The following is an 18,236-nucleotide window of genomic DNA, read 5'->3' as shown; positions in this document are numbered from 1 at the left end:
TTGTACAAGCAAATAGACTAACTCTTTTGTTTTTACCAGGACATAAAGAAGTATAAATAACTTCTTGATCAGCATTGTACGTGTTATTAAATTTACGGAAAGTAAATAAAAGTCTTACCATCTTTTTTGTATATTAACCGTCTTGTGAGTAACATTATAAGCGTAAATATATGTTTTAAGTGTTGATTCAAGAAATCAGAATTTTTTACATCTTTTGTAAGGGAATGGTCAAAAACCTTTATGGTTACTCGGCCTTTTGTTGGAGATAGCATAATAAACTGATTGCACATAGTTAATTATGCCATGATTGCATTGTTAATGCTGTAATAAATACCACAAAGGTCATTTTTAAATAAAACAATCAGAGCTAAATAAATAACATCAGTTTATTTCTATTTAATTAAAATGATTATACGAATATTAACAATATTTATAAAACTATAACTATTTAATGGTAAATAAACATTTGATAAACATCAATAATTGCATAACACAACAAGGTTATTGGACGAAAGCAGGGCGATTTTGTAACCTACCTAAACCAGAAGAAAAACATTCTGTGTCAGAATTAATAACGTAAGTGCTTCAAAACAATTATTTTTAACACCAAAGCAACACAAAAATCAGCATAAACCTGAGAGTTTCGTTGAAAAATTGAGGGAATCTAAATAAGCCTACTGGGTTTAATATTTTAAGAGTTCTTATTTAATCTGGTCCCGGTGAAGGATTAGACTATCCTGCTGAGATTGGAGAGCAATGAAGGTATGGGCTGGATTGAAGCAAACTCAAAGTCTCGGAAGATCACAATCGTTATTACCAAACCAACTAAACTCTTTAAGACAATAATTTTTACCACCTACTCAAGTTATCATAAGTCATCGTCAAGTTTATCTTTCATTGATCTATTCGATTTCTTTTCTAGATTATATTGATTGACATTTTGTTTTGCTAATACAATAGAGGGGCATATAATAATTAGTTGGAATATTGTTTATCTTAAATTATTTTAAAATCTTTATCTAAAAATTTGTTTGGGTCCCAGGACTTAGTTCAATAAATTAACTGACTCCAACCTAAAATCATTTTTGACTATAACCAAAATGTTGTATTACAATTTTTCTCATCGGAAAACAGCTTGTGAATCTGAACTCATTGCAGTGTTTGAAAATGTTGCATGTTTTCAGAAAGACATCATTTTGAGAAGTACTTTCCTGTCCTAATTTGTATTCACAGACAGAAACAGGTAATCTTATACCATTTTAATTTTCAAGAAGTGATCATGGACCAAATAACATCATTATGACTTTCCTGTCTCTTAGATTTAATCGTACAAGAAGACTACAAGAACTAACTCTTTTTTTAACTCTCTCTTATCCACTAACTTACTGTTTTACTGTTTACACTACTACTAAAACTTTGAACTCGTAAAAGAGTTAAAATTCTAGAAACAAATTAACGAGCTCAATCGAAAAGTAGCGAGGTGCATTAACAAATTTGTTTAACTGGTGACAGCAAACTGTATTTGTCTATACTGACTTCAGGCTGAAAATGTACGACTATTTTGATTTATGCCAGATTGGTAACTGAATTTAGCTACGATTTATAAGTATCAAGATTCAATTACATCACCTCACTATGTAGTGATACCAAATCATCCTAATGAAACTATTGGGATGTACAACTACTGTCTCAATTTCTGGTCTATTTTCAAATAAAACACTGGTATCTGGAAATTCCCTAACACATTGTGCATTCAGTGTCCTGATCCAAATTTAATCCAATACAATTATTATTCAAATATCACTATCACAGTTCCAAATTTGTTCAACAAATCCCAGAATCATGCATTGTTACAAGTGTTTACGATTACTCAGTTATTATAATCCCTAAATACCTCTATCTAATAAGTCTTGAAAATAATATATAAGTAAAACTAATTATTTACCATAGACTACCAAAAAAAAATTCATTAATATAGTACATCCTTAGCACATTACATCTAGCCATATTTTTACTCGTTTTAATCTTACGATAAAATATTTACAAGGTTTGACCGTCAAAATATACACTGGAAATCAAGAATAACCTTGAACGTAGACGTTAGAAAAATATCATTCATCGAATCGCTCAACAAAACGCTCCGTCATGACTGGGGTTAACGGGCAAACGTTAAATATATCGGAACATCGACCCACGGATTACACATGAGCATTACATTACTGTGGTAGAAGCGCTATGTCCGGGGACTGAGTTTGGCTACAGAAGGGCAGACACGTCCCACAACTTGATGAGTTTGTCCTGTCCAACTGTCAACAGCCGTTTCCTAGGCTCGTCCAGGTCCATGGAGACGATGCAGTGCTTAGTGTCGTGGAAGGTAGCTAGAGGAGTGCGGCTGCAAACAGAAAACTGGGTTGAATATCAGCTATCTTGTAGTCAAACAAAGAAGTGAATTTGTGAGAATATTTTAACCGATCAGTCAGTTATGTGTATAAATTAAATATATGTGTCAGTTGGTTTCAATAAATGTGCTGGATAGTTGTGTTAAGATCAGCTCAAAAAGATTAAAGCTTAGAGAGCAAATAGATTAAACCCATACATACATACAGTGGCGGTTCTAGGACCTTGTCAAGGAGGGGGCCACCGGGGGGCTTGGGGGGTGTGGATCACCCCCTAATAAAGCAGGGGGGTTCGGGAGTCAGGGAAAATTTGGAGTTTTCGAAGCCATTTGGTGACTTTATAAAGCCATTTTTAACACCTACAACTGGTCCCAATTGCCCATAAACTTCCATTTCACCTGTTTGTCATGAGCAAGTAGACATTTAAAAAATTAAACTATGATGATTGCATTAATGGATTTCAAAACACACTGTAGCCTACGGTCATATCCTCCTAAAAGCCGTTTGGTGACTTTCTAAAGCAATTTTTAATGTCTAGAACTGTGTGCAAAACCTCCCATTTCCCCATTTATTTGTCATGAATAAGTAGACATTTATTTTTAAAACTAACTATGACGATTGCATTCATAATCTCAAAACATATTGTAGGCTACGGCCATATCTTGCTAAAAGCTGTTTACTGACTTTCCAAAGCCATTATTAATTTCTTTATCTGTGCCCTACTGTACATAAACCTCCCATTTCACCTGTTATTTGTCTTTGTCATCGGCAAGTAGACATTTTAAAAAGTAAACTGTGACGAACTTGCATTTTTGAATTTCAAAACATATGCCTACTTTAGACTACAAAGCCATATCTCCTAAGCCGTTTGGTGACTTTATAAAGCCATTTTAACGTCTAGAACTGAGCCCAATTGTCCTAAAACCTCGCGCTGTTTTGGCGTGTCCTAGAGGAATAAAACTTTTGTATCCCAACCTGATGATGAAGCTTTGAAATGTACATATTCATCATCGACTGTTAGAACTGTGAAGACGGGTAAAGATGTTAACCTAGGCTATTCTAATTTTAAATAGGCCAATTTTAGCATAAGTTTAAAATTATTTAAACTAAAATCACACTCACTCAGCGTCACGTAGCTGTATGTGGCAAGGGTCACACACACGGACAGGCAGCTCAAAGCCCATGGTAGGTATAGTCACTGCGCGACTAGAGCATCTGTCACACACTGCGCGACCACACGCCCGACAGTGATGTTGTCGGAACCCCAGCTGCTTCTGGTCCATCATGGCCCGGATGTTCCAAAAAAAGGGTCGTCCACACAGCTGACATGTATCCGACTCCACCCACTCTGGTGTCTACGGGATGAAAATAGCTTTGTTAAACAAGATCAAAAGCTTAGCTACTACTAGGTTAAACATTACTAGGTTGATACAGTAATGGTGATCGAATTCATTTTTCCTATAATCAAAGATACAGTTGGCTCTCGATAATCCGACAGTTACGGGACCGGGGGGGTGTCGGATTACCAAAAACGTTGGACTACCAAAGGTTAGCTTAATTTCACTGAATTTAACTGCATACGTTAAGAAAAACCAGTTTTTAATACATATCACGTACTATTTAACTGTTATAGGTATAAACTAATCAACATAGGCATTACATATTACAAAAAAGAAAGATTTATTGCATATAAAAATACAAAAAACAGTACAGTACAAATCAAAACTAAAATACAATGTAGTGCTCCGTTTTTTCTAAATACATTACAATACTGTAATTACTGTACTGTAACTACGGTGTAGGCCTACACATTTACGGGTTGAAAAAATCTGTGATAGTCTTTTGTTTCTTTTTACGCAAACAGTCTGTCATTGCATTTTCTTGAATGTGTCTCAACATTAAGGCCGGGCGCGCACTATCCCGACCACGACCACGACCACGACCACGACCAAACGCCCGACCAGTGGTTGTCATTCACCATGCGACCAGAGCACGACCCGACCACGACCCGACCAAGGCAACAATGTTTTACAAACTTCAGTGTCAAGATGATTGTTGAAGAAGTAGTTGATATTGTGCATTTGTATTGTAAGTACGTTAAGCGGAAGAAGACACGATACTGGGTACATCCAATGTTAACTGTCAGGTCTGAAAGGGCATTTTGCAACATTTTATGAAGAGCTACGTCAATATGAAGATAAGTTTCAAAATTGTCAAAATCCTGCGACATTTTACCAAATGAGTCACTTCACAGACCGGCACTGAAAGCAAGTGCTCACCGTTTGATTGGTCTAGGAATACTGGGGATTGAGTTGTGTACTGGTCGGGTCGGAGGCAAGTCGGGGGTAGTGCGCGTCGTCCCATTACATTGTGTGCTATTTTTGGCTGCAACGACCAGCGGGTCGGGCCCGACCAAACTGGAAAATTTTGGTCGTGCGACCAGGGCCCGACCAGTCGACCAGTGCGTGCTGTTCCATTTATTCCTATTATAAAACTGGTCGTATCCGACCAGTCGGAGTCGTGGTCGTGGTCGTGGTCGGGATAGTGCGCGCCGGCCCTAACACGTTGTTCAAGTCAAGTCCACGCTCTTCACACCAGCGAATCAAAGTGTTTGCAGCCAACATAGCTTCGTCACAGCTAATCGTGTATTTTGCCTCCACGGCCTCCTCAATTGTGTCGTCTTGTTCATTAGATATGACTTCCTGTACTATATCTTCATCTGTTAGGTCAGCACACAGGTTGTCGTCTAATACCCATCTTCTTAGGTCTTCTGAAGATTCTTGCGAAACGTTAATATCATCGCAAAGTGTTAGTGTATCCTCCACAACTCCGTTGTCATCTTGACCATTGTCATTTCCATCGTCTTTATTTTAGAGGAGTGGGTTTTCTGGCCAAACATTTTCTTTTTGAAATTTTCAAACCAGCCATCGCTGGCACGAAAATCATCTTTTTTAATGATTTCACGATAAAAAAACCGTGCTTTCTCTTTTAAAATGTCCCCATAAATCGGGGCATGTCTGTTTCTTTGCTGTTTAAACCACGCATAAAGAGCTTCCTCAATTTGGGGATATTCGCTCATTTTAAGTGTTTTTCTCTTAGAATCGTTTTCAACACATTTTATAAAATGTTCTATTTTTCCCTATTTTTCACAATGTCATAAACGGTAGGTCGCCCGATGTCATAAACCTTAGAAATAGCCGTGGGAGTTTCACCACGGTCATACCTCTTAATAATTTCCCATTTTTCGGGAAGAGTTAATGTTTTATGCTTACGTTTATTGGTTCCACTTGTGCTCGCCATCACACAACACTTAACAAAACTCTAACACTAAAACACTGAAGGTAAACTGTCATTTGATCACCAAAAGTACAGTACGTATGCACGAGTCACTTCGCTACTGAACACTGGAACCAGCTACCGGAAACACATGAGAAGCCCAAACCGATGTCAGTCTAGACAAATGACCCCGGTGACTCCTACAGTACAGCTGTACTGTAGTTTGCCGCAGCGTCGGACTACCGAGCGTGTCGGACTGTTAAGTGTCGGACTATCGAGAGCCAACTGTACTATTTTTTAATCGATAACCTACCTCTTGAACAAAATATTATTTAATTTTTAGCCGGCCGTTAGTGATATTGCACTTAAAATATTACAGTTTGCTGCTAGACTAAAAAAATTTTTTAACAGTAAAAAAAATTAATAAGTGAACAAAACAAAATGGCGGCTGTGTGAGTAACTAAGGACTTCCGGACTATTTAAATATGATATTTGGATACGTTTCTTCCCAGGAACAATGCCCTAAAATATTGGTAGAGAGTTCCGGGACACCCTGTATATTACAGCTTAAATATGCAGTACCTCTTTCCTCTCAGCTGTCATATCCCAAAACACCAAAGTACAGTCTTCTCCTCCAGAAATCAGCTGTTGCTTCAAGGGACAATAGTTGAGGGCTGTCACTTTATTGCTGCAAAAAAATAAAATTTATAAAAATCACCAAACATAATATTTAATCCGGATTTTGATTGATAATTTATATATTTTTTTAATTAGTCCCATTGAATTTCTCTCACCCTCCCGTGTTACACATCACTTTATAATACTTCCCCCTATACTATGTATAGGGGAAGAAAATAAAACTTAGAGAAAATGTTATTTCTAGTCTCCTCTAACATACGCTCTAAGCAAGTACTCTTGGTATAACAATTGCTAAGAAAAACAATGACTACAGCTGGCCAATTTCCATTAGTATCCAAAGTGAATGGTTTAACGTACTGATGCCCCTGGAGCTCATAAGCATTGCCTTGCTGGCCTCCGATGTCCCAACAGATGACAATCTGGTCAAAGCTGCCCGAGTAAAGTCTTTGTCTCTGAGGGTCCCAGGCTAGAGTACGGATACTGCCAGTGTGTCCCTACAACACAGAACAATGTCTTAGATGTGTTGATTACCAGGAGTACAAATCCACGAACACCACACATAATCTCTTTCTTTCTTTGTGCTTGTCTGTAGGCTTGACTAGTTGCCGTACACCCTAGAATGTTTCTGCAATATGGGCCCATGTCTTGGACATGTGGACTACCAGGCCTAGTACAATAATTAACAATACAAAACCTTAGAGACCAAACATAATCTCAACAACATAATCTCTTTCTTTTTTGTTTGATTTTCAGCAGGCATGACTAGTTGTCATGTAGTGTAGATCGTAGAATAACGTACAAATTGGCTAAACATATCTAGATAATCTATAATCAAGTCATGTCCGCCATGTTACCTGTGTCGGTTTGTCCCGTGTATCAATGTGGCCGGCCTATCATCTTTAAATGTATTTAAATTGTGTTTTTAATTGAGAACTTAATGTGTTTAACTGTATTTACGTGTTGATGAAGACTTCCGTCGGATTTATGACTAACTCCAATTTGATGTTGACAAGGATTTGATCGTGGGTCTTTGACCCGAAACTAGTCATTACTAGACTAACTGAAGATGGACTAAGGTATGTAACCTATTATTACTTGATTAGATGTCAACCTTGATCAAAATTCGTATTTAATAATACCTGTGAAAGTCTTGTTATCGAGGTTACACTGTACCCAAGATTACTTAGTGTCTGATGGCTGCTTCTTGTTATAGAAACAAGTTACTTATGATGAGAACCAAATCCAGTACTAATAAGAGTAATTCTAACTAACACACTATTACAATAACAATTTCAAATCCCTTGCTAAATAATTCCTGAAAGAGGTATGTAAAACTTTCTGTTTCTAGAATAAGATTACTGTGTACTAATCTTGACATGTTCAAGGTTACTCCCCACATTGGCAGGGTCAGATTCAGATGGAAAGTGTCCACAATAATTCTTTAAACAAATTTAACAGTTCATAAACTAAGAAAACTTGATCATCTAACTCACTTTAAGGGAGGTGATGATTTGACAACCGGCATTGCTCAGTTTCAGCATTGTGATAACTCCACTGTAGTCTCCTACGAATGCGTGCTTTGATGGAGCGTCAAAACTGAGAAAGTGTTAAGGGAAATAGAAACAGGTTGATTTACAAATCTCTTATCTCTTGTAAGAATACAAAGTTGTCTTAGTAAATTATATACTCTTAGATCATATTACAAAAGCTTAAGAATGTTTTAGTAGGAAACACAACAACATAGCCCGCTAATTTCTGGCAAAATCAGTAATCAAAATATGCATAGTTATCAACCCTAAGTCATTACAATTTACACTTTATGGACTCACAATTCCTTTAAATGCTTAAGCTGTTGCTTCGATCCTAAAAATGATTGTTACTTGACTTAGTTTTGTTCAATGAAAGGCTCGATTCCAGGATTTTGAATTGTAGAGGAAGGAGGATAGTGGCCAGCTTACCTAGGTAGTGGTTGTTGTAGGTAGGCCATAGGACATACAGAAGAGATACTGTGCACACAATGTTTTGTCCCCTGATGGACTTTTTCAAAGTGTAGAGAAAGTGGTAGAGTTTGTATGGTGGTTGTAATATGGTTTGTAATCTCTACCACTTTCTCTACACTAAGTTCCTCAGGGGACGAAATATTGTGTGCACAGTGTCTCTTCTGTACTTCTATGGCCTTCCTACACTTCTTCTAGGTAAGCTAGCTGCTGTCCTCCTGTCATTTGAGTTAGTCATGGGGCTATTGATTGACAATACTTTCCAACAGCATAATTTTTCTGTTTCATTTTCTAAACAACACTCGACTCGTATCATTATGAAGGAATGAATGGGTACACAACAAACTCACTGAAAAGAGTTTCAGAAAGGTTTCAGGCAGTTGATAACAAATAAGAAGTTCACAACACAAACTTGCTATTTTGCCCCAGCAAGAGGACTTCTTTAGAGAAAAATTGTAGGGCTTTTTATCTAGGAAGTAAATTTTTTTAATTACAGCCTACCACTGGAGAAGCTCCCTTGTACAGGAAAAATATCACCTTGTTTTTGCTACCAACAGCCATAACTCTTTTCTTTCTGGAGTTCTTTGATTAGTTGTAAATGTTCCTTCCTCTTTGCATGCACTTTTAGCAGGTTAGGGTTTCATAAAGCAAGACGAGGTTTTGATCCAACCTTTAATAAAAATTTTGACTGAGTTTAAATTTACAAAAATATATAAATATGAATATGAAACGGAATGTGTTTTTGGCCTTAATATGAGACGTACAGTAATAGCTTATTCCCAACCTGGGAAGTTCGCTAAAAACATAACATGTTGTAAAGGATACACAAGGGCTGTGCACCAAGCGTTGCTGATGAAGTTGCCGAGTTGTCTGCCAGTCTCAGAACAATGGAACTGGAACATCTTGTCCCTACTGATGCTCAACACCCACTCTAGGGTGAGAGCGTAGTGTACTGCAGTCACTCGGCCTTGGTGAGCCAGTACATCTCTCACTGACGACATCCGGTTTAAGTCCTCCTCCAGCAAATATTGCTGAAAATATAGAACAGTTAAAAACTATTTAAAGGTGCTCCATGCAGACATTCTGTTCACATTGACTCACTCGGCCAGTTGGTGTGAACAAAAGCTTGAACACCAATATTGAACTCCCTTCCTAACTCACATGAGTTAGCCGATATTTTGCAAGCAAGTCGCAGTAAACATTGGCAATTTTCGGGATGATGTTGTATAAAACATTGAAGATAACGACATTTACATGAATGGTGGTGAACATAGCAACACCATAAATATCGGTAAAGGTTATTATAAATGCAAACGTTAGCCGAGGTAGTAAAATGTCTCCATTGTTTCAATACACTAAAATGTTGCACAAAGCAGGTTGTCATCGTCTAGTGTGGTTTTGGTGACATTTTCATCTACCCCATACACTGGAACATTGTTTCGATTTTTGTGATTGTGGCCATAACTCCAAAATCTTTTACGACCGTAGCTTCATAAACGTCAACCACGATCATTACAATTTTACCATCAATATGCCGACTTAAAAATCTGCTTGAAAATTTGAATCGAGGTCCTGACTAGTTTTGTTCCAAGCTTTGACAATGTTGCGCTTGCAGCGAAACTAGTTAACACCTTGTTGATAGAAGTTTCTGACCACGGACTGGGGTAAGATAGCCTAATGTGTCATATTGCTCATCTTGTCTAAAATTGTTCAAACTGGCTAATTATGGTAGGTTAGATCCACTTACAGTGATTGTGCCATTGTCTTGCCCAACGAACATCTGTCTAGTCTCAGGGCAGTAGAAGACGCAAGTAGCTGCCACAGGCATGTAAGCGCAGATACTGGGCCAATACTGTCCCGAGTCCCTCTTCAACCACACCCGTACAGTCCTGCAATAGCGGCAGTGTTAGCAAACCAAACAGCAAAGGACATCAAATGGCACTAAAGAAATAGAAATAAACGATAACTATCAGCAATCTGACATACTTTCTTCCATTAGCTTGTCAACAGCCCTTATGGGTGTAATTATGATATTTTAGGGGGAAAATTACAAAAATTGCAAACACTTTTGAACCCCAATTTTTACAGCAATGGTGGTTGTAAAATTTTTTTATAGATAGAAAGACTATGATAAAATACTAGATTTGAAACAGAATCTAGAGCTGTTTAGAGCTGCTGTTAGAGCTGTTATGGGGATTTTTATGATTTTTATGGGGAAATCAGCTTAAATATCAAAATTTTCCAAAACATGAAAAAACGCTAGGAGATAATAAGTTAACTTCTGTAATTTGCCTATCAGGTCGTTAATATAAAACATTGCTAGAACCAGGTATTTAAACCACTATTTTCTTCGCAATCCAGAGTCTATTCATACTACAATAAAACATTAAAATCAGATTTTACCAGTGATTACAGGTTTAACTTTAACCAGATGTAAACTATGATCCATGTTTCATTATAGGAAATTGTAAGCCCTGCAACCGCTTTAGCCACTTGTAGGGCTTGCAGGGTTATTTAGCTGTTGAATAACGCTTTAGACCATCTTGACACTCAAGTTCAACATTTAAGAAAACAAAAGAATTAAATTATATTTTTGAAAATCATTATTTCATTTTCATAACTTTTTTTAACTGATAAAACATTGTTCTCTTATTCTTCTCAAAAATTTAAATTTTAAAAATAGAAAAATATTAGGCTAATAAACAAGCAAAATTTAAGAATGGGAATGAATAAAAGTAAACTGTAGGCCTACTTTGTTTTCTAGTTTTGAAGAATACAGGATGTATCTAATAATTTTTTAAAATTAGTTTTCACTGGTTTTTTACTAACGGCTATTTGAGTTTTTTTTTTCATTGATATGCTGTACAAAATTTAGACTATCAAGTTTGTTTGCAATTTATAAAAGTGTGGTGTGCTGGCTAGATTGAGAAAGCGCTGGAATTGAATGGTGGCAATGTCTCATCTATTACAGTAAAGAAATATGCAACAATTCATTATAAACTGGGCGAAGCCTATTTAAGTTATATGGGAAGTGATACTTTAAAATAATGATAAATTACTAGGTCATTCTGTAGGCTGCTGAGACAAAAAAATATTTAGCAATATTGAATATAAGAAGCTCTCTCTAATCAGAGTGCCCACTTTGACAGAAAACACAAAAAAACTGTGATTTTTTACTGTAAGCATTACTTGCCTTGGAAAAAAATTAAGGCCAAGAGTATCTAAAAGCAAAAGCAATCAAGTGAGATTTGTTTATAAATTGTGTTCCGTTCAGCATTAACAGCAATGGTGTCTTGCGATAAAAAAGTGAATAACCAACAATAAATATTGACAACCAACAATATTGGTTGGAGGCTAACTTTGACAACCAACTTTGATAGTGAGATGTGTGTAGAACAATAATAAAAACAGGTTGCCAGTTATATAAGTCATGGAACATTTTGTCTTTGAGAGACATTGTTCTCTCATGTAGCCTACTGTACTAAAGAAAATTCACCTTCCCGAAGACACTTTCTAGGGGTTCCCATATTTTGAATTAACCGAACTGGGGCACAGAGTTGGAGGGGGAGGGGGGACCTAAGGCTACTTGGGACAGATTATAAATTAAGAATATAAGTTATTGAATGGTATTTTTTCTTTTCTTTCAAACATCGAATTTTGCCAAAAATGATATCACAACTCCTAGCCCTTATTGTGATTGTTTCTTAACAACCGGTAGGCCTACAGTAAAATCTCACTAATTTTCAACAATTATTTGTGAACCCTGTAACAACCCATTGATGTATAATAACTCCCTCCGTCGCTACCTCGCTCTGTCCGCGAGGAGTGGGGATAAAGGCATGACTCACCCTAGTGCCAAGCAACGCGCCCGCTCTTGCCTTTTATTGCTATGTTAGTTTTGTGGAAATATTCCGAGTATAATTGATTGTAACGAACTTAAGGAGGTTTTATAAGCAGATATAATTAATTTTTAAGTCAAAAGTAAATCTCATAAGAAACGTAGTGGTGATATAAAAGAGTTAGATTTATTTATATTTGAACATTAACCAGAGCAAAGTATATCACAATAATCATTTGATCACATATGCATGTCATCATTTGCTTCGGTGAGGCCCAATTATTATTGAGAGACTTTGCATCATTTAAGAATATATATTTTGTTTATATTATAGTCTGTTTCTTTGTCATACTGTGATTAACGTGTTTGGAAAACATATTATGTTGCTAAATAAAATAAGTATATAATATTTAATGCCAATATCTCAAATGTATTCATTATTCTCACTGAAGTAAAATAATAACAAAATATTTTCTTAGGTATTAAAATACTACTGTGTAATAGCACATTTATTCTTTGATTCAAAGAATTTTGTTAACTTTAGACTACCGGTAAGCATTAAAATGCATAAAATACGCCTGTAAATTTAGTTACCATTCTTCGTAATGTAATGACATATTTGATGTAATATAATGATAATTAAATGCAAGAAACTCAGTTTCTATATCCTGTAAACTGATGCTGAGCCGGCCGAGCTCCTAGCGCCAATGCCGCGCCAAGCGATTTTATGCCTATTTTTAATCGCTTAAAAATGATACAAGCAGGCTCCGTATCAAAAAAGCTTCAAATAAAAAAAAAATTCATTCTTTGATCTAAAACTTTGCCGCAGGAATTTTTTTCCTGACCAAAAAAGAAAAAAGTTCCTCGCTTACTACATTTTTCATGTTTTTAATGGTGTTAAAAAACAATCATCTGTTTTAATTTGCCTAGATAAATTATAAAGAATATGTTAAGGTAAAAACTAGCTACATAGTAATGAGCACTGGTTTTTCCAGAAAAATAATATATCAATTTGAAATTTTTATGTTAACAAATAAGTGTAGCAGAGCAGGTTGAGTGAATGTATGTTTGTGTAAAACAGAGAGGTTCATTCGGCCCGTCCGCCTCGGTATCCCGCCAATTCGATTGGCGGGCACGGACTGTTTTTCCACCACACAGCACGCTATCCAGTAGAGTTATTATACATCGATGTGACAGCCCTGAGGTTGTCGATTTTGGGGGTTGTCAAATTATCCAGAACATTGACATTTTTAAGGGGTTTTGATGAATGAATACATAACAAACAAATTTTTACTTTCCCCCCCTATACCATAGTAGGCCAATATATGGTGATAGTATTGTTTACGTCAAAATTTCGAGTTTGAGTTTTGAGTGGATACACATCCGTTTTGGGTCCCCCTGTACCCAAAGAAGTGGTTTTCAAAGTGATGTCCTTGTGTCTGTGTGTGGTTGTGTACAGAGCTACAGACTACACCTGTGGTCCGATTTTGATAAAATTTGGTATGTAGGTACTAATCTCCAGGCGTTTTATTTTTATTTTTTGAAGTTTTAATTTTTAATGTTGACTGACCCATAAAAAACCATAAAATAATGGAAAATAGAATTTTCTCAAAAATGGCCAGAGCGATTTTGATGAACATTTAGTAGGCTATGTTATAGCCCTTTAAATTCTGAACAAAATGGTAGAACTCCCATTTCTGTAAAAATTACGGTTCAAAAGTTATTGTAAATGATGTTATTTTCCCATAAAAACCCCATAAAATAAGAGAAAATTGTCTTTTCAAAAGAAACCGGTTTTGATTAAAATTAGTAGCCTATGTGATAATCCTTAAAATTCCAAACAACATAGTGCAACCCCTCATTGCTGTAAAAGTTATAGGTACCGGTAGTTCAAAATGTATTGTAACTTATGTTATTTCCCCATAAAAACCCATTCAAAAAAAGGAAAAATCGATTTAAAAAAAACCGATTCTGGTTGAAATTCTTCTGTTATGGTCCTTATAATTCTAAACAAAATAGTGCATCCCTTCATTCCTGTTAAAATTACTACGACGGCCCTTAAGGGACATTCAGCTTCTTTTTGTTTATCATTCACTTCGACTTTATTCTCAAACTACTTCGACTTTATTCTCGAAGCAGTCTAACTTCAACACACACAACTTAATTCTCTCGGTTTCTGTCAATGTCAATTTTTCAAGTGTCCGCTCACTTATGAAAATGTTATCTATATATATAAAAGGCAAAGCCCTCACTGGCTGACTGACTGACTCACTCACTCACTCCACACTAATTCTCCCACTTCCCATTTACCTAGGATGCTGAAATTCGGTACACCGATTCTTTGGGCATTAAATAGGAGAACTAAGTAGTTTTTATTCTGATTGAATTGAATTGAATTGAAAATGTCTTTATTCATATAATATACAGTGGTATACATCAAATGGCGTCATTATGCTAAATTACAGCTAACAAATTAATTTCATTACATTTCCTCCATGAGCCATAATGATCGGGCTTTCGGGCTCCGCCCCAGTGGCTCTGGAGTTTCCCATGTTAACCTTATGATCTTTCATATTTAAAAGGAATTAATGAATCTTAACAGCTGTTTCAATTAATCAAGTTGGTTCTGTTCTATGATGTTCAATAGCATTAAAGTTACAAGGATTAGCCTACCGACAGGGTGCAGCACTATTATTTTTTTTTAAATTTATGACAACAGCTAATTTGCAACCATAAGGTGAGTGAGCGTAGCGAAAGAACTTCAACCTGGAGGCGAGTTAGCGTAGCGAACGAGATAGCCTGAAGGCAAGTGAGCGCAGCAAACGAGCTCCAACCTACAGGTGAGTGAGCGTAGCAAACAAACTTCAACCAGGACGTGATTGAGCCATGCGAATACTTATGAAGTTAAACGGGGCAAAGCCTGCGAGTACAGCTAGTGCTTCAATAAAAGAATTGCAAGTATTTCAGGCTGAAGGCATAAACTAAAATATTGTTCCATATCAGTTCATTAATGTCATATTCCATGAAGTGTGCTAAAAAACACTTTCTATCTGCCAATTCTGATTAAAAAATCGAAGGCAATTAAATTACATTTAACTTATTTAATAAATTAATATGGTATATTTAAAAGAAACACCCAACATCAACAGTTAGTTGTGGTTGTGGTTGCAGTAAAATTATGTGGTTGCAGTAAAATTATAACAAACTAGGGTATAATAAGCACTTTGAGGATAAAGTCGAGGTACTTCGAGAAAAATGAAGAACTTCGAGAATAAAGTCATCGAATTACTTTGAGGTAAAAGTCGAATTGAATGAAAAACAGAAAGAAACTGAATGTCCCTTCAGGGCTGTCGTAGATTACTGTTCAAAAGTTAATGAAACTTTTGTGATTTTACCTATTAAATATCATAGTTACTCTCATCACTTACCCATGATAAGTTAAAGGTTGTTGACAAGCTAATGGGAGAAAGTATGTGTCAGATTAAAACAGAAAAAAAACTTTAGTAGAGAGTACAAGAGTTGCATTTTACAGTCATTGCACTACAATATTTGCAAACACAAACATTTATTTTAGCCTATTCCAAAAGTGATGTTAGCCTATACAATTATTTTAATAGAGAGTAAAAAAGATGAGATTTCTCACTTTTTGCAGGAGCTAAATTTTGAACGTCAAAATCCGGTAATCTCCGGGGATATGGCAACTCTAGTCAATTTGTAATTGTTTAATGTGTTTGAAGATATTAAAACAGATATTGTAAAATAACTACTCTTCTTGATCTCACTCATGCACTACTTGTTGCCATCCAACTTTATTTAAAAATTGTAAATATTTGTATTGTTACGGTAATATTTTTGTTACTATTGATATTGTTACCGGTACCACTATTGTTATTGTTCACTATTTTGTTGTGAGTTGTTATGTTGTGAATGTTTTTCATTGTAAAGTGGCTATGCCGTTGGGAAATAAAATAAAATAAAACAGAAAGAATGGATTGTAAAGGAAAACAAAAATATTGATATGAAAGAAATCAGATTAATAATAATGAATGTTCCCTTTAACAGGAAAATAAATTAGGCTACCCTTTCATTTTATAACTAGATTCTAGACATTTCAAAAAATAATCATTTTGCGGTTTCAGATACCGGTACTGGTCGAGACGCGTAAACTGGTATTTGGGCCTTAAAGTGCGGGTAGTGTAGGTATGGGGAGTGTGGAGACAAGAAAAGGCCGAACTAAGTAGGTACTTTAAACATTTCCGCTGACTCACAGGGATGACTCCCCGTGTTTCGTGTACTTGAAAGCCTTCATGGGTCACAAGGACAGTTGACACAACTTTTATTGCGCCACATAATGATTTAGAACTAGGCTAGTAGCGATCGGTCAAGTGCCAGCTTGTGTCACGAGCTGTTCATAGGCCAAATAAATTACTGTACATCATAAGTTACCTAGTAGGCCTACATATCCAACACAATTGATTCGTTTTTTTCAGAATTTCAATATTTAGATGGTTCAAACTCACAACAAATCTTATTTGTTACTAATTTTATAGGACCTTACATGCCCCATGCTCCCTCACGACACATACACCTTACTGTCCAACACTTCTACTGGGCTGCACTTTACGTCCTACACTCATTCGAATGAAACTATCGATTGTTCGATTGTTTCATTCGATATATCGTTTGGTTAGTTAGGTTAGGTTAACCTTACCTAATTAACCAAACGATATAACTTATCGAACAATCGATATATCGGTCGATATTTTCATTCGAATGAGTGTAGGACGTAAAGTAAAGTGCAGCCCTCCTACTGCCCTTCTTTGGGACCCAGGTAAGTACATGCATTTGTAGGTGAGTGTCCAGGAAAACTGGGTGGTATAAGTTAGGCACCATAAGCTTGACACAACCCTTTAAGCTAGAGTTAATCATATACATGTTCATTTTAGGTAGGCTATTATCTGAACCAACTAAGCAAAGACCTGAAAAGCTTCCAGATACCCATTACACCACACCTAGGCATTATTAAAGTTACAGGCTCTTAAACCATCTCTACATAGAAATTTTAGCTTGGTTGTATGACAATAGTTCTGATATTAACTTACCTATCATCCGAAACACTGATCACCCCATCCTGGCCAGGTATGAGAATTGCTTGGTTTATATCATCGTTGCATCCTTCTAACTTCGACAATAGCACCGGTTTTTTCGTTGTACTGAATCTATCTCCAGCATTTGCTGAACCAGGTTTTATTTCAGCTGCCATTTTATCACTATATCAATATCAATTACTGAAACAATATTATTCTAAAAGATATCTTCTATTCCAGAATGTGAAAGAAAAACAACAACACAGATAAATCCACTTTTCATTGAACGAAGAAGAGTGAGCTGTGGGCTATAAACTGAACAACTGTCGCCAGCGATGACAACGACAGACAATACAAAACAGAACATAACAGATGATTATTTTTCAGTTGAGTGAAAATAGTTAGGTCTACGAATGCAAAGTACACACTGACGCTGATTATAAAACCCTGCACAGTAAACGCGAATTTTCTATCTTTGGACTTGATCATTACAATTAATGGCTAAGATTTACTGTATCTACATTGGGATAAGATTTAATTTTTAGATGTCTACTTACAGTATTTTTCACGCTGAATCAAAAAATGCAATCAGTACCGGTAATTAATTAATTATTGTTGGGTAATGAATTAATTCATCAACCATTGACTTTGAGTGCTGAAGAAAACATCCCATCAATATGCTTCAAGCATCCAATAATCTACATATATAATACGTGAATACTAATATTATTGCTCACGCTATATCTATTTCACATTGTTACCAGTTCTTATCCATGTCAACTCATCAACACTCTTGTAAAATGGCGTTTGCCGTGCATGTAATAAAAAATATATGGACCAGCTGTAGAAAGGTTGTGTAGTCAATCCACTGAGCTTTATCTCAATTAGCCAATCAAATAACAGTATCCACCATGAGGGTCCCACATAGCACAGAATATCCTCAGGATATCCCACAGAGTTCCCAAAACGTCCCAAAATATCCCATGAGTTATAGGAATATACC

At 36.1% G+C, this 18,236-nt stretch overlaps 1 protein-coding gene across 1 annotated transcript; it reads right to left on the bottom strand.

The window, feature by feature from the left end:
• Window positions 1-366: 366 nt before the first annotated feature.
• Window positions 367-17,497, bottom strand: LOC129001503 (WD repeat and FYVE domain-containing protein 2-like). The gene is made up of 8 exons (XM_054428818.1): window positions 17,249-17,497; window positions 10,056-10,197; window positions 9,134-9,339; window positions 7,805-7,907; window positions 6,669-6,805; window positions 6,255-6,360; window positions 3,519-3,751; window positions 367-2,392 (listed from the first exon to the last, which is right to left on the bottom strand). Exons 1-8 carry the CDS (start codon window positions 17,407-17,409, stop codon window positions 2,257-2,259), a joined length of 1,224 nt encoding a protein of 407 aa, XP_054284793.1. The 5' UTR covers window positions 17,410-17,497; the 3' UTR covers window positions 367-2,256.
• Between the last annotated feature and the right edge of the window lie 739 nt (window positions 17,498-18,236).

Source organism: Macrosteles quadrilineatus, unplaced genomic scaffold (genome assembly GCF_028750875.1).
Source record: "Macrosteles quadrilineatus isolate MER2022 unplaced genomic scaffold, UCM_ALF_1.0 Scaffold_8__2_contigs__length_117827958, whole genome shotgun sequence".
In the NCBI taxonomy this organism is placed as follows: Eukaryota; Metazoa; Arthropoda; class Insecta; order Hemiptera; family Cicadellidae; genus Macrosteles; species Macrosteles quadrilineatus.
The sequence above is the reverse complement of the archived record's forward strand: the minus strand, read 5'-3'. Positions and strand labels throughout refer to the sequence as shown.